At 30.5% G+C, this 25,048-nt stretch overlaps 5 protein-coding genes across 5 annotated transcripts; 2 read left to right on the top strand and 3 right to left on the bottom strand.

Moving 5' to 3' along the window:
* Positions 1–476: 476 nt before the first annotated feature.
* HELRODRAFT_71510 (hypothetical protein) lies at positions 477–1,239 on the top strand (the record flags this gene model as incomplete). The annotated part of the gene is made up of 3 exons (XM_009011757.1): positions 477–555; positions 665–828; positions 1,042–1,239. Coding segments are annotated over 3 exons (441 nt in total), but the record flags the coding sequence as incomplete, so codon positions are not given.
* Positions 1,240–7,029: 5,790 nt separating this feature from the next.
* HELRODRAFT_166518 (hypothetical protein) lies at positions 7,030–7,519 on the top strand (the record flags this gene model as incomplete). Its single annotated transcript, XM_009011758.1, has 2 exons — positions 7,030–7,276; positions 7,374–7,519. The coding sequence occupies 2 exons, from the start codon at positions 7,030–7,032 to the stop codon at positions 7,517–7,519; spliced, it is 393 nt and encodes a 130-aa protein (XP_009010006.1).
* Positions 7,520–9,877: 2,358 nt separating this feature from the next.
* On the bottom strand, positions 9,878–13,999 carry HELRODRAFT_189986 (hypothetical protein). Its single transcript, XM_009011759.1, has 10 exons — positions 13,644–13,999; positions 12,914–13,311; positions 12,776–12,837; positions 12,032–12,128; positions 11,882–11,919; positions 11,455–11,542; positions 10,991–11,098; positions 10,670–10,717; positions 10,161–10,377; positions 9,878–10,136 (listed from the first exon to the last, which is right to left on the bottom strand). Exons 1-9 carry the CDS (start codon positions 13,822–13,824, stop codon positions 10,213–10,215), a joined length of 1,185 nt encoding a protein of 394 aa, XP_009010007.1. The 5' UTR covers positions 13,825–13,999; the 3' UTR covers positions 9,878–10,136; positions 10,161–10,212.
* A 513-nt stretch (positions 14,000–14,512) lies between these two features.
* Positions 14,513–17,465, bottom strand: HELRODRAFT_108808 (hypothetical protein). The gene is made up of 8 exons (XM_009011760.1): positions 17,301–17,465; positions 16,571–16,991; positions 16,157–16,254; positions 15,822–15,926; positions 15,482–15,651; positions 15,248–15,344; positions 15,029–15,118; positions 14,513–14,948 (listed from the first exon to the last, which is right to left on the bottom strand). Exons 1-8 carry the CDS (start codon positions 17,454–17,456, stop codon positions 14,577–14,579), a joined length of 1,509 nt encoding a protein of 502 aa, XP_009010008.1. The 5' UTR covers positions 17,457–17,465; the 3' UTR covers positions 14,513–14,576.
* A 4,534-nt stretch (positions 17,466–21,999) lies between these two features.
* HELRODRAFT_96714 (hypothetical protein) lies at positions 22,000–24,967 on the bottom strand. Its single transcript, XM_009011761.1, has 6 exons — positions 24,856–24,967; positions 24,383–24,789; positions 23,761–23,874; positions 23,359–23,494; positions 22,820–23,001; positions 22,000–22,660 (listed from the first exon to the last, which is right to left on the bottom strand). Exons 2-6 carry the CDS (start codon positions 24,744–24,746, stop codon positions 22,062–22,064), a joined length of 1,395 nt encoding a protein of 464 aa, XP_009010009.1. The 5' UTR covers positions 24,747–24,789; positions 24,856–24,967; the 3' UTR covers positions 22,000–22,061.
* Between the last annotated feature and the right edge of the window lie 81 nt (positions 24,968–25,048).

Genomic DNA, 25,048 nt, shown 5'->3' on the forward strand with positions numbered 1-25,048 from the left:
AAATAACTTATCAAAAAATTATATAATCACATTTTTGTTGTTAATTTTTTCAAAATAATTTTTTGAATATTATTTTTCATGGATTCAAGTTCCCAAAGCTCAACAAAGAAAAAAACCATGTTAGTACTTTTTTGTTTCCTGATCTCAGTTTCATTTCATTTATTATTATTTTTATATTTCATTCGTCGTTCAATTAAATAATAATTAAAATAAATTCATTACAAAGAACCCAAGGTATCAAGGAAAGATTCTCAGTGTTGCGTCACAGCGGTGGCAGTAACAGCAGCCAAAACAACAATGGCAGTGCCACAAATTCACTCCAGCTGCCAACTGCTTCCTCATCTTCTTCACTATCCAACAGTACTGGCAGCATCAACAACAACACTACCACCACAAACAACAACAACAACAGTTGTTGCAGTAGCACTAATACTAATAAAGGAGGTACTAGCAACTATAACACAAACAGAGACAGCACTGCAAAACCTTCAAAACCATCTGCTGAGATGGTTTCTCTTTGGTTTCAATCTTTTGACAATCTCCTCCATGATAAAAGTGATTTTTTTATTCTTCTTTAACTTAAGTTTTTTATTAATATTTTAAATTACACTAATTTTCAAATGTTTTATTTAATTAAATTGGTTAAATTGAAAATTTTTTCAAGCCGGCCTAGATCTTTTTCGAGAATATTTACGACTGGAGTTCAGTGAGGAGAATCTAGAATTTTGGATTGCCTGTGAACAGTACAAAACTTGCCCAACTCATGAACTAGCTCAGCAGTCCCAACAAATATTTGCTGATTATGTTGCCATACAAGCACCTAGAGAAGTATGTAGTGGTTCGTGATGGTGCTGCTTATCTTTATGTGTGGTGGTCAGTTTGTCATGTGGTTGATGGTAGTAAATTTGTATGTGTAGTGGTCATTTTGTTATGTGCTGGTCACTTTTCTTCTTGCTACATTATTATTCTCACTTTACCAATCTTTAAGATTTTCAAATCAATTAAAATCTATTTATACATCTTATTCTTTTTTCTGCCCAGATAAACTTAGACTCCAAAACTCGAGATGAGGTGTACAAACGGATATCAAAGCCGGACAAGAAGACATTTGAAGATGCTCAATACAGAATACAGGCCCTCATGGCCAAAGACTCTTACCCCAGGTTTATGTCGTCAGAATTTCTTAAGAAGTGGTTAGCCCAGTTTAAAATAAAAATCAATCAAAGCCAAAAAAAATAATTTTCTATTGGAAAAAATATTTTTGTTGCATTTTCTGTGTGTCTGTGCGTGTGTTTGTTTTACTGTCTGTCATCTTTGTATTGGCCTGGAATTCTTAGCAAATTTCAGTGTTATTTCTGATTGGTTATCCTCAAATTTTACAATCAGGGTTTGCTCTTATGTGTATATTAAGTTTTAAAGTTTGTTCATTCATTTGTTCATTCATTCATTCATTTATTCATTCATTCATTCATTTACTTATCCATCCATCCGTCCATCAATCTATCCATTCATTCCCCCATTCTTATAATTTATTCATTCACTAATTTGTTCATTCAATATTTCATTTTTTTTTTTCGTTTATCTTCCTTGCAACAGTTACTTTCTTTCTAATTGCATATAACAAATTTCTCACAAGCCAGCATGCATCTATTGAAGCAGATAAAGCAATAATTATTTCAGAAAAATTGTAACCATTGGTGCTGATGATAAAAATGCAAGTATGCCAACTTCTGCATGTTCGCTGTCCATCAATGACTGTTTGTTACCAAATTACTATGTGTTATGTTTTCTTTAAACGTTAACATGAAAATGACTTGAAAAAACTATGTGGGTACACGTATGTGTGCGTGTATATGTGTGTATCTGTGTGTATATGTGTGTATATCTGTATGTGTGCGTGCGTGTGTGTACATATTTTACTATTTATTACTGTATAAATATATAAGACTTACAAAATGCACATATAGACATGCTCACAGCTCACATATTTAAGCATATGCATATACACAAACAAAAAACACATATATACACACACGCATATATATATATATATATATATATATATATATATATATATATACATATATATATATTATGGTTTGTTTTGTTTGTCTGTGTCTGTGTGCGTGTGCGTGTTTGTGTTTGTGCTAATGAAATATCTTAGGATGAGCGTTTTTCCATTATTTTTTAACGTTTGTTCTCATAAAAACTATTTTTTTTAGGTTATTTGTTTATTATTATTCTTGTTGTTGTTGTTGTTGTTGTTATTATTATTATTATTATTATATGTATTATTTGCAGTTTTTCAAATTCTCTGCCTGATGTATTTACGTTGTTCTAGAGAAGATTGTTAACACATATGCTTTTAATTATAACTATTATTGATTTGTTTTTATCATTATTCTGTTTATTAATATTATTATTATTATTATTATTTGTTTATTCATTTATTTATTCACATAAAAAGTTCACTAGCATATAACTGACTGCGTTACCAGCAATGCTAATATACTTGACATGTGTTCATACATAAGTTATTATTATTATTTGTTATTATTATTTGTTATTTATATTATTACATCATTATTATTGTTATTGTTGCTATTATTTCTATTTCTTTTCTTCTTTCAACATACCGCAATACAGAAAAAAAAATTTTTATGGGATTTATGTATTCTTTTTCTTCCTATTTTTCAATCATGTATGATTAAGGAGACTAATACAACAGTATTGTTTTGTATAAATTCGTTATGTATTGTTTTGTATTGTATATATTGTATTGTATGTTTTGTATTTGGTATCTGTATTGTATTGTTTTTGTTTTCTTGATTTTTCAATCAGTATCTGACTTCAGTGATTCTACTTACTTTGCATTTTTTAAATTATGATACTATTACTGCTGCTGCTGGTAATATTACTACTACTATTACTACTACTACTACTACTACTAATAGTGATAATACTAACAATTCAACTACTACTAATACAATGTTTTTTAAAATTTGTATACTATCTCAATTTGTATTTTTTTTGTAATATTTTTCAGTTTTATCCATGTGTTTTCATGTTTTCATCTATTTTTATTTTCATACACAGACACACACACACACAGACACACATGCACACTCGCGCGTGTATACATTCAGATATACAATGTACTTACTTTTTTTCTCTCTTTCAACCCTTCTATTTGGCAATAATAAAATCTGGGAGCGATTTCTACTGTAACTATTTTATTACAATTTTCGCATCATGTTCAAACCAAGCATACACGCTTGCACGCACGCACACACACGCATGCGCGCACAGACACACATTTAAACACACACACGCGCAAACACACACACACATTCGTATGTTTTTTATTTTTTTCCAATGTTTAGTTAACCTTTCTGTCTATCTATCTGACTAAATATATAATACATATAATTTATATATAATATATATATATATATATACATATAGTGCGATATATATGTTTATATTATAGTATGTAAGTTATAAACTTAATATATACATATATATGTCTTAATATATGTTTATGTTATATTGCTTGTGAAAATACATTAAGTTGACAGCAATTAGCTATAATTAAATTTAATGATAATATTATATTATTGTTGTTTTTATTATTATTTTGGTGAAGATGACGATGATTAGATAATGACCATGATGATGACCATGATGATGATGATAAGAGTATTGATAATGATGATGATAATGTCGTTTTCTGTAATATTTATGGTTGTGGTGGTGATGATTTTTGTGGTGATGATGATGATGATTCTGCTCATCACTTGAGTGCCTCTAATGATCCTACAATGCAATGATGTATTCATTTCTTCGTTCATTCGTTCTTTCTTTCTTTCATTTTTTATTGCTTCTTTCTTTCGTTCATTCATTTTTAATTATTATTTAATTTGATTCAATTTAATTAACTTAATTTATGTTATGTACCTTATTATTATTATCGTTTTGTTGTTTTTTGATTTTATGACTCCATACAAAATCAGTATTCGGTATTATTACCATCGTTATTATTTTTATGATGATTATTATTATTATTATTATTGTTATTATTATTATTATTATTATCATCAGAGATGCACCGAATAGTTAGTTAGTCGGTCCACTGTTTGACCGGAGCCGAGGTTTGAGTACCAAAAACCCGCAATTTTAGACAAATATGTCTTTATAGAATGAAAGACAAGTCGTTGAGGAAAACAGTTGGCTAGCTGGATCTTGTTCAAATTCAGATGTTGGTCAAAATGGCCGAAATAAATTTTCCGCAAATATAATAATAATGATAATAATAATCAAAAATTATTGTTCTGGAATTCAAACAAGTTATGTAATGACCGCTGCCGAATGCCAAATTTCGACCGATAACTTGGTGCGTCTCTATATTTATAATTAATAATACTACCATCATTATTACAGTTACTGTAAATAATATTATAAACTACATGCTTAATAGTCAGTATTATTCTTACTACTTTTATTACTGCTTAACTGTTACTACTACTACTACTACTGATGTGATTGGTACACTAAGTAACGTTGATGAAGAAAGATTTTACTATTTATATTACTTTTGTTAATGTTGTTTTGGCATATGGTTTTAAATCTTGAAGAATGAAATGTGTTTAAATGCGTCAGCATGCATTGACACACACACACACACACACATACGTACATACATATAAACAAACATACAGACCAGCAAACATAGATAGATACACACACACACGCACACACATATTTACATACATACATAGGCACAGGCAAAACCCGAAAAAGTGTTTATTATGATTTATTTTAATTGCAATGCAAATGCAACCGCCGATTACTGACTTGTAAACAAACACCCATGATGTGTGATGTTTTCATGCATACGTACTTGCAAACGTACGTACATGTGTACAAACATACATGTGTACAAACATACATGTATACAAACATACATGTATACAAACATACATGTTTACAAACATACAAACAAACAAACATACATACATACATGCATACTTCCATAAATAGTTGCATACATGCATACAAACATACATACATTCATATACATTTTTCTTTTTATCTTGTGTATCAATCATTTTTCAATGAGATGCCGTATTTATGCCATATTTGTGTATAATACACAATAAACATACGAATACGCGCGTGTATGTATGTGTATAATATGTGTATGTGTATTGATACATATTGTACACACACATACACACATACAGTCACATAAGTTTACAAATTTATAATTGACATGTAATTGCCATTAGCGAGTTATTATGCTATGGTGCTGTCCTATGTGGCGTGATAATAATTACCAGACAATAATAAAAATAATAATAATTATATTAACTATAATTATAATAATATTAATAATAATAGTACTTAGCGATGGTTTAATGTTAAGTTTGGCTGTTTATTTTCTTATGAGAATTATTTCTGTCTGCCAGGCTGAGTCCTTTCTCACCGTTGAATATACAATGCTTATTAATACAGTAACGTTTCTATATTATTTATTTGTATTAAACAAACGCACACACACGCACACACACGCGCACAAACACAAACACATATACCTATACAATTCGTACATTTATTTATAACATATATATTCATCTTTTGTTTTTATTTATTTTTCTTTGCTACGCGCGATTTTTTCTTTTAAATTTTTTTCAAAAAAACTCTTTTTCCTTTGTTTATATTAATAAATTCTGTGTTTGTATTTTATTTTTTGTATATTAATTACATTGTATTATTTGTTAAACGTACGTACATGCTATGTTGTCTATCTATCACTATATATATAGCAATAATACATTATTACTATGGTAAAAACTTTGTAAATATATATAAATATATATCTACCTATTGTATATGTGTTTGTGTATGCGTATGTATATACATACTTGTGCGTGTTTGCGTCTGTATATGCGTATGAGCGTGTTTATATACGTGTGATTTTATCTTCTATATATTTTTAATAAATTTGTAGTTACCAAATAATATAATTTTTTCAAAAAAATTACATGCTATTCTTACTAAACTAGACTGAATAAAAACAATTGCGTTGGCTCGCAATGGTATCTTTATTATACCATGGTATTATACGGTGTCTATGCGGTATACAATGTATTTTACTTGGTATTTATTTGATATATTTATTATATTGCGTCTCAAGTGTAATTAGTACGGAAATTAACACTACGTAAATAGTTTATTTAGTTAGTTTTTGATACGAAAATAGCAATATTTACATGAAATTAATGTTTCTAGATTGATTGGATGCACATTTTTTACTTATATTATCAGTTGGTATTTGATCGTAGTGGTCGTGTTTCCAAAACAAGGCTCTGTATTTTCAAAATTGATGATGATCCGGCAAAATTTGGAGTCTGCTGCTAGGTGGAATGCACATCAAGAAGCATGTATGCATATATATATATATATATATATATATATATATATATATATATATATATATATATATATATAGATTGAATAGAAAAGATTTTCGATTTCAAGTCGATGATTTTCGTACATCAGCTTTTTTGTTTTGTGTAGAAGATCGTGCTATATTTCATCAATGGTGGAAATAGTGTGAAACCTATTCCGAAGGGATTTCAACTTTTTTTAATGAACGAACATTAAAGATTTGAAACATTATACGTGGAAAATTTCGAATTGTTTTCGCAGTGGCGTATGGAGTTTGATCCTGCCTTGCTGATGAATGACCGCATGATCTTCGTTTTGTTCGGTTGTTAAATTTTACCGAACGAGTCGAACGCGCATCACCGGCAACGTCACGATGTTTGTTCAACCAAACTAATATTCGTTCTTTTCAAATAATAGAATTCTCGCGATTGAAAAACAGTTTGATAAAAAGAGATTTCAAAAAAGGAATTGTATTAATCTCTCATTTTGTCGTTACAACAGTAAATTTTCAGTTGTGGTATTAGAAGATGAGTCAAATATGAAAGCTATGTTAGCAGCTAACAACAGGAGCCAATCGAAATGAGTGGCGATACGATAAAAATCGTCAAGTTTTTATCCGGCTTAGCATTCCAGCTGTTCCTGGTAGCTGCCACGTCGAAGGCTGGCTCACTGCAGCTGAATCATGGCACGGAGTTGGAGAATTTAAGCTTGCTCGGTTTGCAGTGGCTGGCTATGGTCATGCTGTTCATTTCCTGGCTGATTGTCCAGGTTGTCACCAAAAATTTCTGGTACACCATGGCTAATCTGGCTTTCTGCATCAGCGCTGGTAAAATTTCGTGAATGGATTGTTAAAATTTAAAACGAATCAATCTAACAATTACTGATTATATTTCGATAAAAATTTGTTAACGATATTTCTACAGTGGTGGCGATATTCTTAACGATCGGTTTTCGAGTGGCATACACAAACACCGACTCGCCCCAAGATAGTCTGGTCATTGCTGCCTACTCGTTGGCCGCAGTTTTGTCGCTCACAGGCGCCATCTGGAACTTTTTCTGGAAAAGATAGGAGGAAGTAAATTTGCTGTGTGTAGGGCGGGACGATTCGCGTAACATTTTTTAATGTTCGAAGGTTCGCTGCTGACAACGTGCTCTGAATAGAATATTTTAGTTTGATTATTTGTTGTGTAGTTGAAAATTTTTATTTGTCGTTCTGAAACTTTTCAGTTACGTTTCGTCGTTTAATACAAAAGACAAAAAATCTCCTCGAAATTATGAATTTATTGACACTTAGAACAGACAAAAGCGCGAATACGCTAAATAATTGAATTTAAATTAACACCGAATCTAATACGTAATATAAATGGATTTTTATAGCCACATTATACAAGTTCCCAATCAATACACACTATGGTCTGAATGTTAGAAACTTTACACCAAGCAAACTCTAATCAATAAGCATAAATTATCCCCATAGCTATCAACATAGATTTTTTTCTTACATTTGGCATAATTTTTTATACAAATTTCAATGGATTTATAATTGAATGAACTAAGTATATAACGTAAAAAATAAATAAAATGACAAAAACGAAATAAATTTCATTGATACAATCTAAAATTGAAATAAATTTCATTGATACATATCTCTCTCTCTCTCTCTCTCTCTCTCTCTATATATATATATATATATATATATATATATATATATATATATATATATGCTGGTAGAAGACCAAATTCTTGAAAATAAGTAATAAATTCCACCGATTTATTGGTGTTTATCAACTTATATATTAGAACTTTTTAATTTGTCTTAGTAGATTTTTATCAACTAAATTAAGAAATTATATATATATATATATATATATATATATATATATATATATATATATATATATATATATATATATATGTAACAAGTATAACACGTACATAAACACACACACACACACATGTAAAGAATTTTAAATAAAATCAATCTTAATAAATGTAATGTGAAAATATTAACTAATTTAGTACAGAAATAAAATATATCGAAACGAGTATGTATTTAAAAAATTATCAATGATATCCAAAGACTAGATATGAAAAAGCAGTTAATTCAATTCTATTATATATATATATATATATATATATATATATATATATATATATATATATACATAGATATATATGTGTGTGTGTGTTAATGACCTATACTTTTTTGTTTGTTATAATACAGTCCACATAAAAAAATTAAATTTTCAAGTAACAAACTAAAACGACCATGTAGAGTTAATAATACCTATAATATATATCTACACGCACGCACACACACGCACGCACGCACACAATAACGAGTTTAAAAGCGAATGCACGGACATTTGATTTTATGGTAGAAAGAACAGGTAAGGTAATATGCTCATGACAAATGAGATAAATTATATGTGAATAATATTATGAAATTTCCATATGTTGCAAATCATTTTTTTTTTCAATCTAAAATGCATTGTTTGAACGAAACAATTCATATAAAATGCGTCAATAATAACAATCGTTATTATTAATTATAAATAAATAGATTCATTAACTATAATAACTAACCCATCAATTAATTAATTAATTAATTATATCAGTTGCTTTCATTAACGTTTTTTGAGTAATCAAAAAAAGTTTTTACGTTAGAAAATTTAATATAAAAATCATCCTTCCAACTAAGAAAAATGCGGCAATGATAGATTGTCGATAGATACATTTAAAAAGATATAGATTTTACGTGTGTGTGTGTGTGCTGTGCATGTGTGCAACATCTACTTAACATCTATCTAATTTTAACTTCTCTCTCTCTCTCTCTCTCTCTTCATAATCAAATAAAAGCTTGGACAGAGGCAAGAAATTATTTATAGAAATAATTCTATAAGAGCAATAAATAACATCATAAACGACAATAAACATAATTAAAAAATATAAATAATAACTTTATTAGTACTATTACAATTACTATCAGTAGTAGTAGTGGTATTGATAGTAATAGTACTATTTCTATTAGTAGTAGTGGTAATAGTATCGATAGTAATAGTATTATTACTATTACTAAACTGCAATGTAGGTATGTTAAACCAATACTAAGTGAGGAAATGGAAGAATTAATTTTTAAACGTTTGTAAGTAATGACCTGATGTGGTTAGATATGGGTAATAATAATAATAATAATAATAATAATAATAAAAATAATAATAATGATGATGATGATAAGAAGAGGAAGAAAAATAAGAATAATAACCATAATAAATATAAGAACCACGATAATGAGAATGATACAGACGATGATGAAGAAAAGTATTTATGATTAAAACAATGTATACACATCAAAATATCAAATACTCAAGAAATACCATTGAAAAATAAACACACACACACGCGCGCGCGCACACACACACACACAGAAGCAAATATATGCACGTATAAACATGTAAATATATACATACATCGGTATTACCAATTGCCATTACATCATTGTTATATACATCGACTAACACAATGAATGGACCAATCAATCAATCAATCAATCAATCAATCAATCAATCAATCAATCAATCAATCAATCAATCAATCAATCTTAAAACGAACCAGCCAGCCGAACATTAATTAAACCAAACCCATCCACCGATCCACTCACTCTTCCATTCATCAATCAATCAATCCATCTGTCCATCCAACCAACCAACCAACCATCCAACCAACCAACCAACCAACTAACCAACCAATTAACCCGATCAATCAATTACCCAGCGCCTTTTTCGATCCAACAATTTGAAGTATCATGATAAAGAGTTGAACTATATCAAGATACAGCTGCAGGGCCCCGAATATGTATTCCTCAGGGCTTATTTCGTATTTTCGGTGCGCACCGCCTATAATCATCTGCGTGTCTACCAGTAAGAACTAGGAAAAACAACAACAACAATAATAATAACAATAATAATAGTAACAATAATAATAATAATAACAACGTTGAATAAGAATATCATTGCTACCATCAAACTACAGATCATTACAAAGAATTGAAATGGTGGAATCGTAAATGTAGCGAGATAAAATTACTTTGATTATTATTATCAATTTATATGTATAGCTTTAGGAGAGCTTAATAATAATAAAATTAATAATAATAGTAATAATAATAATAGAAACAATAATAATAGAAATAATAATAATAACAATAAAGCAAACTGACCAATGTAAACATCAGGGCTCCAATTGAAGCGTACACCAGCTGTAGAATCTAAATGTGTTAGTTTGTTTGTATGGATGTTTGTTTGCATGCTTATATATGTGTGTGTATGTGTGTGTGTATGCATGTATATGTGTGTGTTTGTGTGTGTGTGTATTGCCATTCTTTTTAACATCTCAAAACATAGTAGTTTTAAATAAACAAGCAACAACAGAAGAACATAAACAACAACAAAAACAGAAACATAAGCAATTGAACAAACAAACAAACAAACGAACAAACAAACTAACAAACAGACAGACAGACAAACAAACAAACACCAACATCATTGGGCTGCTTGGTGACGGTGTAGTAAATGATGCAACCGATACCAAAGAGCATGAATACGACCGAGAATACAAACAGGAAACCGCGACACAATGTAAAATCAATCTGTCAATTGATCAATTAATTTACTTGCTACACATTCAATAAATAGATTAGTCAATTAATTAATTAATTAATTAATTATAAACATTCGCTGTGTGATAATTTTATAAAAATTAACAATTTCTAATTGAAAATCAATAAAGATCAATAATCACGACTTGAAAAATAGGTCAACAGATGAAAAATATAACATAATTATGAGAAAAACTTCAAAAAAAAACACCTGCAAAAAAATTAGCACTCTAATAAAAATTCCATTCAAGAACTGTTGAATAGAGCTGTCATATACAGTACACAAAACACACACGCGCGCACACACATACACGCACACACGCACGCACACACACACAAAAACGTACTTTAGTCTGCATGGCAAAGATGGAGATAGCGAAGCAGACGACAGCTGCAATGCCCAGGGCAATGAGAACAACTCTCATAGAGTAGAACCTAGTGGGAATAATTTTTTAATTAATCTCCAATAAATTACTAATAATTATTATAATTTAAATAATAAGGATATTATAATTAGTATCAATTCTCACTCGGTAAATTTCCAGAGGTATCAACGAAACACGCTCACGCACGCACACACACACACGCATACACACACGCATCACCACATCCATACTGCACGTGATGGACTGTGGGATTCGTCTGCATTTGAACCTGGTCAGAGTGTAACAGCAAGAGGAGCAGCTAGCCGCTTTTCAATATAATGATCCAGAATGGTCATAGCAATGGCAAGAAATAAAAAGTAAAAAATGAAGTGAGAAACAAGCAGCTAACGCGCTTAACATTCCCGTCATGTAAGACATTGCCAGAGTCTGTAAATAAATAAATTAATTAATTAGTTAACTAATTAATTAAAACAAACACGCGCGCACGCACAAACAAACATTTAAAAACAAACACACACGCACAAACAAACAAACATACCAGAAGGGACAAACACAAAAAATTCCAGGGCCACTTTTTGCGGATAGCTGAACAGCACGGACAAGCCAGTGTAAAATAAGTCACCACAAACACACCGCTGTGTATATATAATTATAATTTATATTATAATTTATATTTTTATTATTTTTATATTATATTATAATTTATATATTATAATTTTAAAATTTGAAATAAAAAGATTAAATTGAAAAATATCTAACTAAGAAACATAATATATGGCCGGATGGCGTTTGACCCATTTTTGCACCGGTTCGCTATTGGATGAAATTAAAAACCATAATGAATTATGAATAATTAATTATGAATTATAAATAAATTATTATGAATAATTTAGATAACGGTTGGAAATATATAATATTATTATTATGAATGAAAACTTTTGAAAATCACCCGAGAATGTATCAACAAAACATGCAAACCTTCAGAAATCATCACCTTAATTTATGATGGTCATCGTCATTGTAAACTTTATCATTATCCTCATCATCAGAATGATTGTAAAAATGACGATGAAGATGATAACGAAGATGATGATGAATATGATGAAGATGAATTTGATGAATAATGACGAAGATTTTCAAGATGATAATGAAAATGGTGGCAGACTCATCCACAATGGCTGTAAACATGACGATAAAATAAAATAATAACGAAGTGATACATGAAGATGATGATGGTGAATAAATGTTTCAGTTTAATGTTACAATGTCAGCGATGACTAACTAGAGACAGAGCAAAACAAATCCAAACGTGACCAACAGCTGCAACGTCAGGATCAAATACACCTTAAAGAACAGGTAAAGAAACAATTGAAACATTTTATTTTTAAACACCAAAGAAAGAACAGAACAAGACACAAACCTTTTTCACAAATGCCTTCCTAACAGATTCATTGGAAAAAGAAGACCCCATATCCAGGCCGCCCTGTTCCTCATCCCCTCTGATTAAAATTCCATCACCCCCATCATCATTAACAGGCTTCAAGGGGGTCACAGTCCTTGGGTCAAACCCCCCAGGTCCTGAAAATCCCGGCATTCCTGGCTGAACTGGATAACCACCTGGTTGTTGACTTGGATAACCAGGCTGTGTAGGATATCCCGGTTGAGTTGGAGGGTAGCCACCCGGATGGGTGGGAGGATAGCCCCCAGGTTGAGAGGGGGGATAGACTCCAGGCTGGGTAGGGGGGTAGCCACCTGGTTGAGGAGGGTAACCACCTGGCTGAGTCGGAGTATATCCTCCTGGTTGGGATGGGTAGCCACCTGATTAATAAAAAAATGATAAATTATTTATAACAATTCTTAAATTATCCTAAAAAATTATATACAGTTAAATTTTTAAATAAGATAAGCTAGACTACAGTTATATTGCAATTTATGACTGTTATATTTAATTTTTATAATAAGATATTGATAAATTTTCGTCTACATTTACTCATTTACCATAAATGACTCTATCAATTCTTAACTTTAATTATACTAAAAAGTTAAACTACTTTTTCCATTTTGAAACTCAGTTAAATTAATTATGACAGATATTGCTTTCTATATTTTTTTATTTAAAAATTAAATAAAAATCATGAAATTTTTTTTACCTGGGTATCCTGCTGCTGGTTGGGGACCAGTTGGGTATCCTCCTCCATGATAACCTGGCGGAGGTTGAGCGGGGTAACCAGCTGATTGTTCATAACCCGGAGGTGGATGATTAGGATGATTTTGAGGTAAGTCGGTCGGAAAATCATCCAAAATGGCGTTAATATCTGGAGCGTTTGCCATGTTTGTTGTTTATGTCAGATTTTGATTTTTCGATCTAAGACAACGTGACAAACCAAAATTGAAAATCTATACAGAAGGAATAAAAACAGGTAAAAATTCCTTTAAATTGGCAGGCGAATAAACTAAATCGCAAAAAGAGAGTAGAATATTCTAAAAAAGAAACTTCTCAAAAAAAACGGACGTTTAAATAAACTCGATGTTTATAATTCGTCTGCTTATATGGTTAGAAAAAACAAAATTTAACATGCGATATTTTTTAATCAAAGAATGTTAATTACTGTTATTATATATATATATTTATATATATATATAGTTAGTTGTTTGCCACATGCAAATAGTAACAATATTTACATAAAATGCTGTTGCAACATTCGATTTTACAGTGGTAGTGAAATCAAAACTGTAGGCTACAAGTTAAAGAATAGATATTTGCAGTTCGTTAATTATTTTCTACTATAAGGTTAATTAAAATTTATATCATTTATTTGTTTTATATATTATTATTGCTTAAGATACCCGAATAAACCACCAAATATCGTAAGTTAGTATTCTAAAACGTTTCACATTTGGCAGTAAAGATCAAATCAAATGAGTTTTCCCAGTTTTTTCCCTTGCCAAGACATTTATAGTTTACAAATATTTAGCCAGTTTTAGTCAAAATTTGAGAGTGGAAAAAACTGACAATGAATTTTAAAACAAGCGTTTTTTAAATCATTCAAAAATCTAAAATTAAGAAATTGTTTTGAAATAGTTCAAGAATCATTTGAATCTTCGTCACTCTCATTTGAATCCTCATCCTCCTTATCTTCAAAATAATTATCATCCTTTAGGGAACTCGCTTTACTATCGTTTAAACTTGAATTCGAACCACCTTCGCCATTATCAAGAGTTTTATTCTCATCATCTGTCTTTGCAGTTGATCCATTGTCCAAATAGTCACGCCACTTTTGTAATCGCTCGTTCATTTCTTGCTCGGTTTCGTTGACTTGATATTTGGTCTTACCGTCGTAATTGGCGGCAAAGAGCTGTCTTTTGGCGAACCACCGACCGTGCAGGGCTTTCACACAGAGGTCGGCTTCTTCAGGTTTCTTGAACATTACCGTTACAACACCTTCGTCGTGTCGCTGAAATAAAAATAATTTTAAATATTATTAAAAATCATTAAATGCCATTAAATTTCGTTGAATACTGAAGAATATCTCACGTCGTAGACCACTACTTTTCTGACTTCACCAAATTTGGAGCATTCCTCACGCATATCTGCACTAATCTCGTTTATTTGGCTTGGATCATCCTAAATAAAAAAATTGAATTTTTTTTTATAAATTATCAACATTTTAAAAAATGGAATTCAACATTTTTTAAAAAATTCTAAAAAATTAGATCAAACAAAATTTTTTGGTAGACAAATCTTCACAACTACCTCAAACTCTTTAGGAGTAAAGACGTTTTTTATAACAACAATTCTTTCGTATCTGGGTCTGGAGTCTGGATTTTTGTCCGGTAACCAGCCTAGCAATCTAAAAAATTTGTTCGTTAACCAATATTAAATCCAAAATAAATAAAATTTTGTTAAACTGCTAAAAAACTTTATCTTTGAATAAGTAATTTTGTGGATAATTAAAGCTAAAAATAATTCAACTAAAAAGAAACTTACCTATTTTGTTTTTCTTGAAACTTTTTTTTTTCATTTTTTGATAATTTTCTCTTTTTTTTCGTCGGGTCATATTGGCCCTTCTGTTCAAATTTTGCCTTCTCCACCGAAATTTTGAATCCTTTAAAATCCGATCCATCTAAATAATTCAGTGCCAGTTGAACTGATTCCGGCTGGACAGAAATTTTTTTCATTGAATTATACAAAATGTAACAATTTGAGTAAACTCTATACTTTATTATTATTATCATTTTTATTATTAAGCTTATTATTAAGACTTTCAAATAATTTAAAAAAAAATAAAGCACCTCAACATTCCAAAGAAACAAAAAAAACAGCCTACCTTCATATAACAACATCTACCATCCCCTTTATAATTACCATCTTCCCCTTTGTAGAGTCTTAATTTTGGTTTTCGTAAAACTGGGTCAAACGCTATCAAACCAGCCTATAATTTTTTTCAAATAAATTAATTCAAATTATTATTATTTATTTCCTTTATTAGTTTTTTATTCATGTTAAAATCACATTTTTCACGAGAAAATATTTTTATCTTTTATATCAAATAAAAATATTATCAATTAAACTTAATACAATATTTACAATAACAACAACAACAACACCATTAACAGTAACAAGAAAAATAACAACGATAAGCACAACTGCAGCCACAACAACCTTATTCATTAATTCTTTAAACTCTTCTTCAGTTATCTCTGGAGGCAAGCCTGATACATAGACGTTTGTATTTTTTGAGTCATCTATTTCAAACCATTCTAAAAGTAATAAAAATTAAAAAAAAATTATATTAAGTTATATTAAAATTATGAAAATATTTAGTATTATAGTGTAACAAATAAGATTGTGAAGAAAAGTTAATAATTAAGTATATTCTAAATTATGAAACTATTTAAACAGTGTAATAACAAACAAAACAATGAAAGTGTGTATTCAAAACAATTAAGTATGTATGTAAAAAACTTTTGATTGAATGCTTTAATTTATGCTATAACTTTCTGAAAGAACGATGAATTGGACATTAAATGAAAGATAATAAAAAATTTGAACAAAAAGATTAAAAATTTTATAAACCGTGTTCTGTAGATTTTCTTTTTTTATCAGCCTCTTCGGAAGAAACAGAAGAAACAGTTTCACTCTTTTTTTCAGTTTTATCTTTTTTAGCTTTTTTATTCTTTAATTTTTTAGCATCTTTGGTATCATTAACATTTTTACAATCAACATCATCCTCATCTAGCTGGCTGGGATCGAGATATCTACCAAAATATTCCGGATCGTCGATATCATATGACGTAGATAGTGAGGTAGCAGGAGCTTTTGGCATGCTTGCTGTTTGGTGTAGAGATTTGTAGTACTTGCTGTACTGTTCATACCAGATTTTGTACTCTTCTGAGTTTACGTCTGCTGGGGGGTTCTGCCAGAACGATGTACTACTGCTGCCATCTGCTGAGGCCCCATAACTTAGTTGATATTTTGCTATGAAATCTTCATCAATCTAAGAAAATTAAATGTTTTCATGTTTAAAAAATAAATTGTGATGCATATGGCAGACAGAGTGATATAGATATGTTACACATTTAAATAATTATAATATAATAATAAATAAGTAAATAAACAAATAATAGAAAATAACACTATTGAACAATAAAGACAATATTAAATAACCTTTTAAAATATAGATACAGATTAGATTACACTGATTACAGTTTAAATAAGAAAGTAATAGTAAAGATTGGAAGAAATTGAAAAAAATTTAAAACAATTACAGAATTACATACACATTACAAAAAAAAGAGTACCTTACCTTAGGAAACCATGCTTTTTTAACAGGATCAAACTCGTACACCGTTCCATCTTCATCTTTTCTCGTCCTACTTTCAATTTCGGCCCTTTTCAATTTTTCCATTTCTTCCTGCTTCAGTTGATTTTCAAATTCTTCCATGTCTTCTTGATTCATCATGTTGTGATGCTGTCGGGTACAAAATTTAAAATTTTAACGGAAATGTGTCGACCGCGTAGAAAACTGTGTGTTTAGTTAGGTGCTAACGTATATCAAATTTAAAAAGTGAAAAAGTTTACGTACGTTTTGGTTTTCAAATTAAATAAAATTATTTATTATCGCTCAACAAAAAACAATACATAGACTCAAAAACAAAGGTAATATATTAGAATTACAGTGTTTAAAAAACGAACCATAACCAGTTAAGAACAAACCATTTATATATAGAATATAATATTATATTCGATATATTGTTATATTTTATATATATATTAAACAAACTATTTTCATTAAACATATAATACAATTATCCATAACCATCTATACTGTCGAATTTAATCAAAATAATTTTATGGATCTATCCATGAATAAGCATGGATATAAATAATATCTTATATATATTATATCTATGTGAATAACGCTATTTTTTGTTATCTTTGTCACAGAACACAATGGCACACCTTCTCTCCACATACTTGGAATAAATTGTTCTCTCTCTCTCTCTCTCTCTCTCTCTCTCTCTCTTTCTCTGTCTGTCTTTCTGCTGTCTGTCTGTCTATCTCTCAGTTTTTTCTTGTCTCCCGAGACTAATTTTATTCAGACAGTGTTTATATTCACGTCCATTGGGTATGTATGTCCTAACTAAGTTAGTTGAAAGTTTTCCGAATTTTTAAAGACGAGTTTATTTACAGTCAGACTTTTAATAATGTTAGTTACTATAATTTAATTGCTGATGTTAATTAACACGTAGGAATACTTTTTTGAGATAAACTTTTATATTTTGGTTATTATCACTAACTATTTCAAACTTAAATATAACTGAAATATTTTACCCGACTGTAACATAATTGTTGTAAAGAGACCCAAAGAAGAAAATTAATTCTTTTGAATGATTAATTACTTAAGTTTTAGTAACAACTCAAAAAAAATTAGTTACACCGACAATGTATATTAATTACGCACATCTTTGCTACTGTTACGTCAAATTGTTTCTGATCAGTTAGGGCACTAATGGGTTAATCTTCATTAGCCCTTTCATTTTCATGTTGAAGGTTAAAGTTCTAAGGTTGCACTTGAAAGAGGTTTCAGGTTGGCAATGTAGAATTGTTTTATAAACTGATCAAAATAAGGTTTAATTTAAATGTTCATGTGAAGTCAATCAATCTTTGTTTTGCGTCCAGAGTCCCGGTTCCCCGGGGTAGGACGTTTGTTTTCTTTGCCATCAACTTTTTGCGCCAAATTAGACGATCAGTTGTATCCATTTCATTTAAATTTAGAGCTTTCATGTCTTGCTAAGTAGCAAACCAGCTAAGTAGCAAAGAAGTACAATTTAATAAAATATTCACCAGATAATTAACTAATAGCTGAACCTAAAATTAGAAAAATAGTAGTAAAATTTGCTGTTAAAAATGGCATTTATAAGATTATCTTAAAATGTTTATAAAAAAAAATCAGTAACTGTATATTTATTTTTCCATATAGTGTGAAAGCGGCTTTAGATTCGAGATGTAACTTTATCCGGAATAATATAGTTTTTCTTCCACCTTCCCGAATGAGTTACCATAAATTTTTGAAGGTTGACGGTCCCGTTTTTTAAAACTTCAAAAACTTTAATGGTTCTTTTCAAATCGAAAACTTTGTGACTTTAAACTCCTCAACATCTTCAATAAAAATACAAGTTTTCGATGCTTTTTGTCTGCTCACTCTTGCAGTCTGGACAGAGTAGGCCAACCTTCTTGAAGTACTCCTTCAGACAGCTTCTGTGGTATATGTGGCCGCATTTCAGTTCGTATATGAAAGATTTTTCTATAAATCTTTCATCACAAACATCGCACTTCGCTGCTGGATATTTGCTGCTTGAAAAGGGCATTTTCAAGATAGAATCCGTGTGGAGAAAATCTAATTGGATATATTTTCCAACCGGTGTTAGAGCTGCTCTTGTCGTAACTTGTGATTCGGAGTAGTAAATATTTTCTTCCACCTTTCTGAATAAATCGTACAGTTGGTCGTGAGTTATGCATTAATCTTAATCAACCTACCAGCCAACCAACCGGCTCCGTTTTTTATTTAAAGCTGGTCAATCGTCATGAACTTTACAGGGTCTTTTATTTTTTTTTCGGTCGAAAGTCCATTCACGACCTGAACATATTTCAACTTATATTTACGCATCAAAAGCCTCAATTGTTCTTTTGAAATCAAAAGCTTTGTGATATCAAACATCGCCAATAAACATTTTAATAAAATTAAATGCAACAGTCAAATGTCGCTCTTTTTTTCAGTTTTTCTTTTATCAAATAAAAATATTAACCTTGATTATATAAAGTTTGTGGTATAGAATTCTGTGAAAATCTGATCAGCACGTTCAAATTCAACAACTAAACTTCCATCCAAAGAAAAACATGAATAATTTATCACTAACAATTTTTATTGCCATATTACCTCAGTGACTATTTAGTTTTGCCACGAGGTTTCATAATCATGTGATGCGTCTTCTTTTGTGTATGATATATTCTTATTCAGTTTCTGGCTTTGTTTTGAAAAAAATTGACCAAAGACGAAAATTGTAGATTATTATTTGTATGTTTAAAATCTGAAGATAACTACATGTAAATGCAATTTTAAATGTATATAATATGGACGGACATAATATGGTAGGATGGCGAATTACAATTTTAAAATCTCGTGAGACATATTTGATGAAAAAATTGAGGACCTCTTTAGCGCAATAAAATCGCATTTATTAATAAGTATTTTTTGAAAATCCACCGAAAATAAAACATACACTGGATGTTGAAAGAAAAAAACTATAATACAATTTGTACAAAATATAGAATACATTGTATACAAAATACAAAAACATTGTATGTAAAGTACACTGTATACAAAATACAGAATACATTGTTTACAATATACCAAATACATGGTATACAGAATGTAAAATCTGAGCATTCAACATAAAAATCAAGTTTTACTCTTGAGACATTGGACATTTTCTTACCAGCAATTACTTTACTACTACAACTAATGATCATACAGTAATTAAACAGAGCTAGCTGTATATCTAATTAACTGAGAGGACAGCTGTAGGTATGCGAGAGAGAAAATGCGTGAGATTAAGTTTGACTAGCTGTTATCCTCTTTAGTAGAAATAGAACAAGATTCTTATAATCGGCTTTTGTTAGTGTATCGCAGTTTGCCTCTTCTAAAAACTTATACAATGATTCGGCGCTGTCAAATAACTGGTCATCAATCTCAACGTAAAAATCATTCTTTGCGTTGATGTTATATTTGCTGGTGAAGTAATCTCGTACACTGTCAAGGTCATTTGGGTTTTCAATGCTTTGGTTGGGGTTTAACTCGTTTCTAGTGTGGTTTTCAGAGTTGGCATTTATGACTTGGTTGCTGTGAATCGTCATTAAGCGTTTTCTTCTGCTGTAGATTGTTTCATTGTAATCCAAAGGAGTGGCTGAGTGTTTCCTGACATTGGAAATGTCTGCGTAGTCGTCGTGGTGTTTGCTGGGCTTGGGTTTGTTGATTGTGACGTTTTCGTAATAGTGTTTGTTGTTTTTGTTATGTAATTTATCGTTTGGGATGTTTTCATAGTTGTTGTTGTTTTTGCTGTGTTTTTCATTAGTAGGTTTATCATTCGAGTAAGTACTATCAAGAGAATCTGACTTGGTCAAGATAACTTTTTGCCTAAAATTAAATTTGACAAAAAAGTTTATAGAAAAAAATCAATATGATGCAAACTATAGATCTATAATAATAAGTAAATAAATGAAACCTAAATATATCTTGTATTTTAAAAGTAGGTTAAGTAGCAGAAGCGCCCTGTGGAGCGTTGATACGAGGTTTAATTGTAAAGAGAATATCTACACAATTGCCAAAAAATTGGCGGTACTGACGCGAGTAAGTTTAAAAGATAAATGGGTCTTCTGGTAGAAAGTAACAAACTTGATTGAATTTTTCAATGTGCTATCATCCTTATCTGTCATCAGCGCTAGTCCTCTTCTGTTTAGCTCCTTCGTCTTTTGGATGCTGGTTTGTACATTGCTATCAATGTTGCCAACTGATTTTCTCATGGCTACAACGTTGATGTTGTTGTTGTTGTGGTCACTGATTTTTTCATGTCTTTGTTCGAATTCTTTTGTTAAATTCATCTACGAAACCAGTCGAAAAATAAGTTCATTGATAGTTTAATTGATTAATGAGTTAATTAACCAGTTAATTAATCAATTAATTGATCAATCAATTAATTTTATTTTTTTATTTTGTCTCATTTTCATTTTTGCCACTTTATAATTTTTTGATTGTTTTATTCATGCTATGCATGTTGGGCTATGTTTGATTTGTTATCTAAAAAATGGGAAAAAACATATAAATTGCTTTTTAATTATTTTAATGTCTGTGTTAAACAGGAAAATGGTTTTGTTTTAATGAATTAAATTAATTAATCACTTAATTAATTAATTTTTAATTAATTTCCCAGAAAAAACGACGACGACAAGAATGAAGATTAAGAATTAGCTAATCGACGCCGACGCCATTATATTGTGTCGTGCCTAATTAAAAAGTATAATAAAATAATAATTTTACTAAATATTTATCAATAATCTTATTAGTTATAATAATATACAAAGAATAATTTATAACCTTCCCACTAAAATCTATCTCCAGCAAATCTTTAAACGTTTCTTCATTAATTTGTGGGGATTTTCTACCGAATTCTTTGTCGCTGTGACTATTGTTACTCGAGCTACTATTGCTGACGTCATCATAGTTGTTGTGGGTTGTTGTGTTGTCATCGTCAAATTTAAAGCCAAGTAAATCCTCAATGACAACAGTTCCACCAAAAGGCGTTAACTCGAAGTTAAATAACCATTCCTGATTCTCTATTATAACAAAAGTCACAGCTTTTCTGGCTTCACTTGTCGCCATCATCAGCGCCGCGTCGTCGTCGCCGAATTCCGGACGCAGAAACGCCGTTGAAAAAACTGTGCTAAGGTTGTGACTGTTCATTCTGTTGGTTGCGCTGTTTTTTGATACCTCGCTTAAGAACGTGCAGAGATATTTTAGTAGGTGGTAGTTTGATTTGGTCAACGTTAAGAGAAGTTTTCGGAGATTTTCCATTGATGTTTTTGGGTCTAGCGGCATTTCTCTCATGACTATTCTATTTCGGTTTTTATAATACAAACATAATTTATTTATTTATTTATTTAAGGCTTTTATGTAGTTTTAAAGATATCTAAATAAATTTGAGACAAGTTTTTAAACGATATTTCAAGTCAGTCAAAACGTTTATAGCCATTAAAGTTTAGAATCACACCTGACAACACCTTCGTACAAATCAGCCGAAATTAGTGAGGATGGTAATTCTCTGATGTATAGTTTGAGTAACGAAGAGACAGTGTGGACATCAAGGCTGGGTATGTCTTCGAACCGGGGCCTCTCACCTCTGTCAAATAACTCGACGCACTTCTTAATCATTGAAGTTAAGCCCGGCAGTCTAAATATAAAATTTATTTGCTAAAGAAAAAAATTTAGGCAAATAGTTTTTGGTATATTTTTAAGGACAAAAATTAAACAGAAGTAAAAAGTTAATTAGGAATATAATTTTGCAAAATAAAAATTTTTAAGAGGTAAACGAGTTGAAATTGGCCCTAAGTGTAAGATATATACGCTCTAGCCCCAGCTATAACCAAAAATGTGTTCAGTGGCATCAGTGCACTAAATACTGTATTAAAACAGCTTGGCAAAAATTTTTCGGTAATAATTTTAAGTTTTTATAAACCAGTACACATATTATTTTGTTCAGAGCCAGAGCGGATTTCCAATTGAATAAATTGGCGTTAAGTAGCTTCACCTAAATAGTCCCTCTTCATTCAATCCATGTTTCCTTAGATATTCAATGCAGATCTCTACAATCTCTGGCACCGTTCGTCCGGGGTTTTTTCTCGTTTCAAATCTCAAAGTTTCCTCTAAAGAGCTACCAAATATGGCTGTTGTGTGTAAAAAGAATTTGAATCAAATAATTGTTAAAATATTGACAAATTTAAAGAAATGATCGGAATCAGTATAAAAATGGGATAGTTTAACAGAAAAGAACCTAAAAATTATTAGTTTTCAGTCGAAATTTATCATGGTGGTTAGTTTCAATTTCATTTTAATCTTAACAAAATTTTAAATTGAGGGAGGTGCTTTAGCTCCAAGGCCCTCTTTTGGTAACTCCTTTGTTTATTTTTTGAAATATTTTAATTCAAACAACCTCCTCCGTGGCGTTTGTAGATAATTTTTTTTATGATTCTCATCCAATTGTTCCTTTCCTGATCAGAATCTGCAGCTAGTACGAAGCTTTCCTGATTGTAATTGTTGCTGTCGTCTGCGATTGTGATGATGAAGAAGAAAAATGATGGTGGTGATGATGAGGAAAAAGAAGATGGTGATGGTGATAAGGAAGAAGATGATGGTGGTCATGATGAGAAAGAAGATGATGGTGGTCATGATGAAAAAGATGATGGTAATTGTGATGATGATGAAGAAGAAGATGATGGTGATGCCAATTTTAATGAGGATGGCGTTACATGCAACGATTTTTACGACAATAAGTTCAGTATTGCCGAGTTTGCTAATAATAGTGCTATTGTTATTGCTGTCGTTTGTTTAACAAATCGTCGCTTTCGCAATGCTGTTGTCAATGTAAATGTTTGTTGTGATCGCGTTAGTCATATTTTTCTAAGAATAAAATTGAAAAACCGACAAAATTCAACAAACACCGATAACGTTCTCACTCACAATAATCCAATTTTTAAATAATATTTAGTAAAATAAATGCAAAAAAGACATCTGGCACGGTTACGAAAAAAAACTAAAAACAAACTTGTACGTACCAGGAAGAATAGTGAAGACAAACTTATCACAGTCAGACCCCTTAGAAACTTGCTCGGCCACATGACAACAAGGTAAGAAAACACACCCTTGAGGCGGTTTCGTATCGTTATGACTCGAATAGTAATACAGATTATCGCCCTTTATAACGAACCACCGCCTCTGCCAGTGTTTCATAACGTTGCTTAACTTTTTTAGCCAGCCGCTTTTCAGGGCAGTTTGTAGAACCAAGGTTGTTGGGTAGAAGTTACTGGAGCCTACTAATGTCGTTGTTTGTTGTTGTACAGCCTGCTGTATGCTGTTTAGTCCGCTTTGGAATGAGTCTTTGAATTTTTCCAAGTGTTGATGTAGGAGGTCTTTGGCCATGGTTGGAAAATTTTTGTAGTTGGGCTAGTCGTTTGATTTGTAGTTGAGTTTGATTTGTAGTGGTTGGATTTGTAGTTGAGTTTGATTTGTAGTTGAGTTTGATTTGTAATTGAGTTTGATTTGTAGTTGTTTGATTTGTAGTTGGGGACTGGAGTGTTGGTTATATTTATCGTATTTTTAATATTATGTAATAAAATTTGATTAGTTATTGATTTGGTTTGCTGTGTTATGTGCAATTGTTATATTATGTTGAATAAATTTAATTAACCAGATTACTTTCATTTATTTTTATTCATTTTTAT

The sequence above is a fragment of the Helobdella robusta genome, assembly GCF_000326865.2.
Source record: "Helobdella robusta unplaced genomic scaffold HELROscaffold_10, whole genome shotgun sequence".
Taxonomy (NCBI): domain Eukaryota; kingdom Metazoa; phylum Annelida; class Clitellata; order Rhynchobdellida; family Glossiphoniidae; genus Helobdella; species Helobdella robusta.

Excerpts from the sequence above, each read along its gene's own strand:
- HELRODRAFT_96714 (XM_009011761.1), bottom strand. The coding sequence starts at position 24,746 with ATGGCCAAAGACCTCCTACATCAACACTTGGAAAAATTCAAAGACTCA. Across the intron at positions 23,875-24,382 it reads TGTCTTCACTATTCTTCCTG|ACGACAGCAACAATTACAAT; the intron begins GTACGTACAAGT and ends TCACAATCGCAG. Across the intron at positions 23,002-23,358 it reads AATGAAGAGGGACTATTTAG|ACTGCCGGGCTTAACTTCAA; the intron begins GTGAAGCTACTT and ends TTTTATATTTAG.
- HELRODRAFT_189986 (XM_009011759.1), bottom strand. The coding sequence starts at position 13,824 with ATGGCAAACGCTCCAGATATTAACGCCATTTTGGATGATTTTCCGACC. Across the intron at positions 12,129-12,775 it reads TTTGTTTTGCTCTGTCTCTA|CGGTGTGTTTGTGGTGACTT; the intron begins GTTAGTCATCGC and ends ATATATACACAG. Across the intron at positions 11,543-11,881 it reads ATGACGGGAATGTTAAGCGC|GTTCTACTCTATGAGAGTTG; the intron begins GTTAGCTGCTTG and ends TATTCCCACTAG.
- HELRODRAFT_108808 (XM_009011760.1), bottom strand. The coding sequence starts at position 17,456 with ATGATGAATCAAGAAGACATGGAAGAATTTGAAAATCAACTGAAGCAG. Across the intron at positions 16,992-17,300 it reads AAAAAGCATGGTTTCCTAAG|ATTGATGAAGATTTCATAGC; the intron begins GTAAGGTACTCT and ends TAATTTTCTTAG. Across the intron at positions 16,255-16,570 it reads AAGAAAATCTACAGAACACG|AATGGTTTGAAATAGATGAC; the intron begins GTTTATAAAATT and ends TATTACTTTTAG.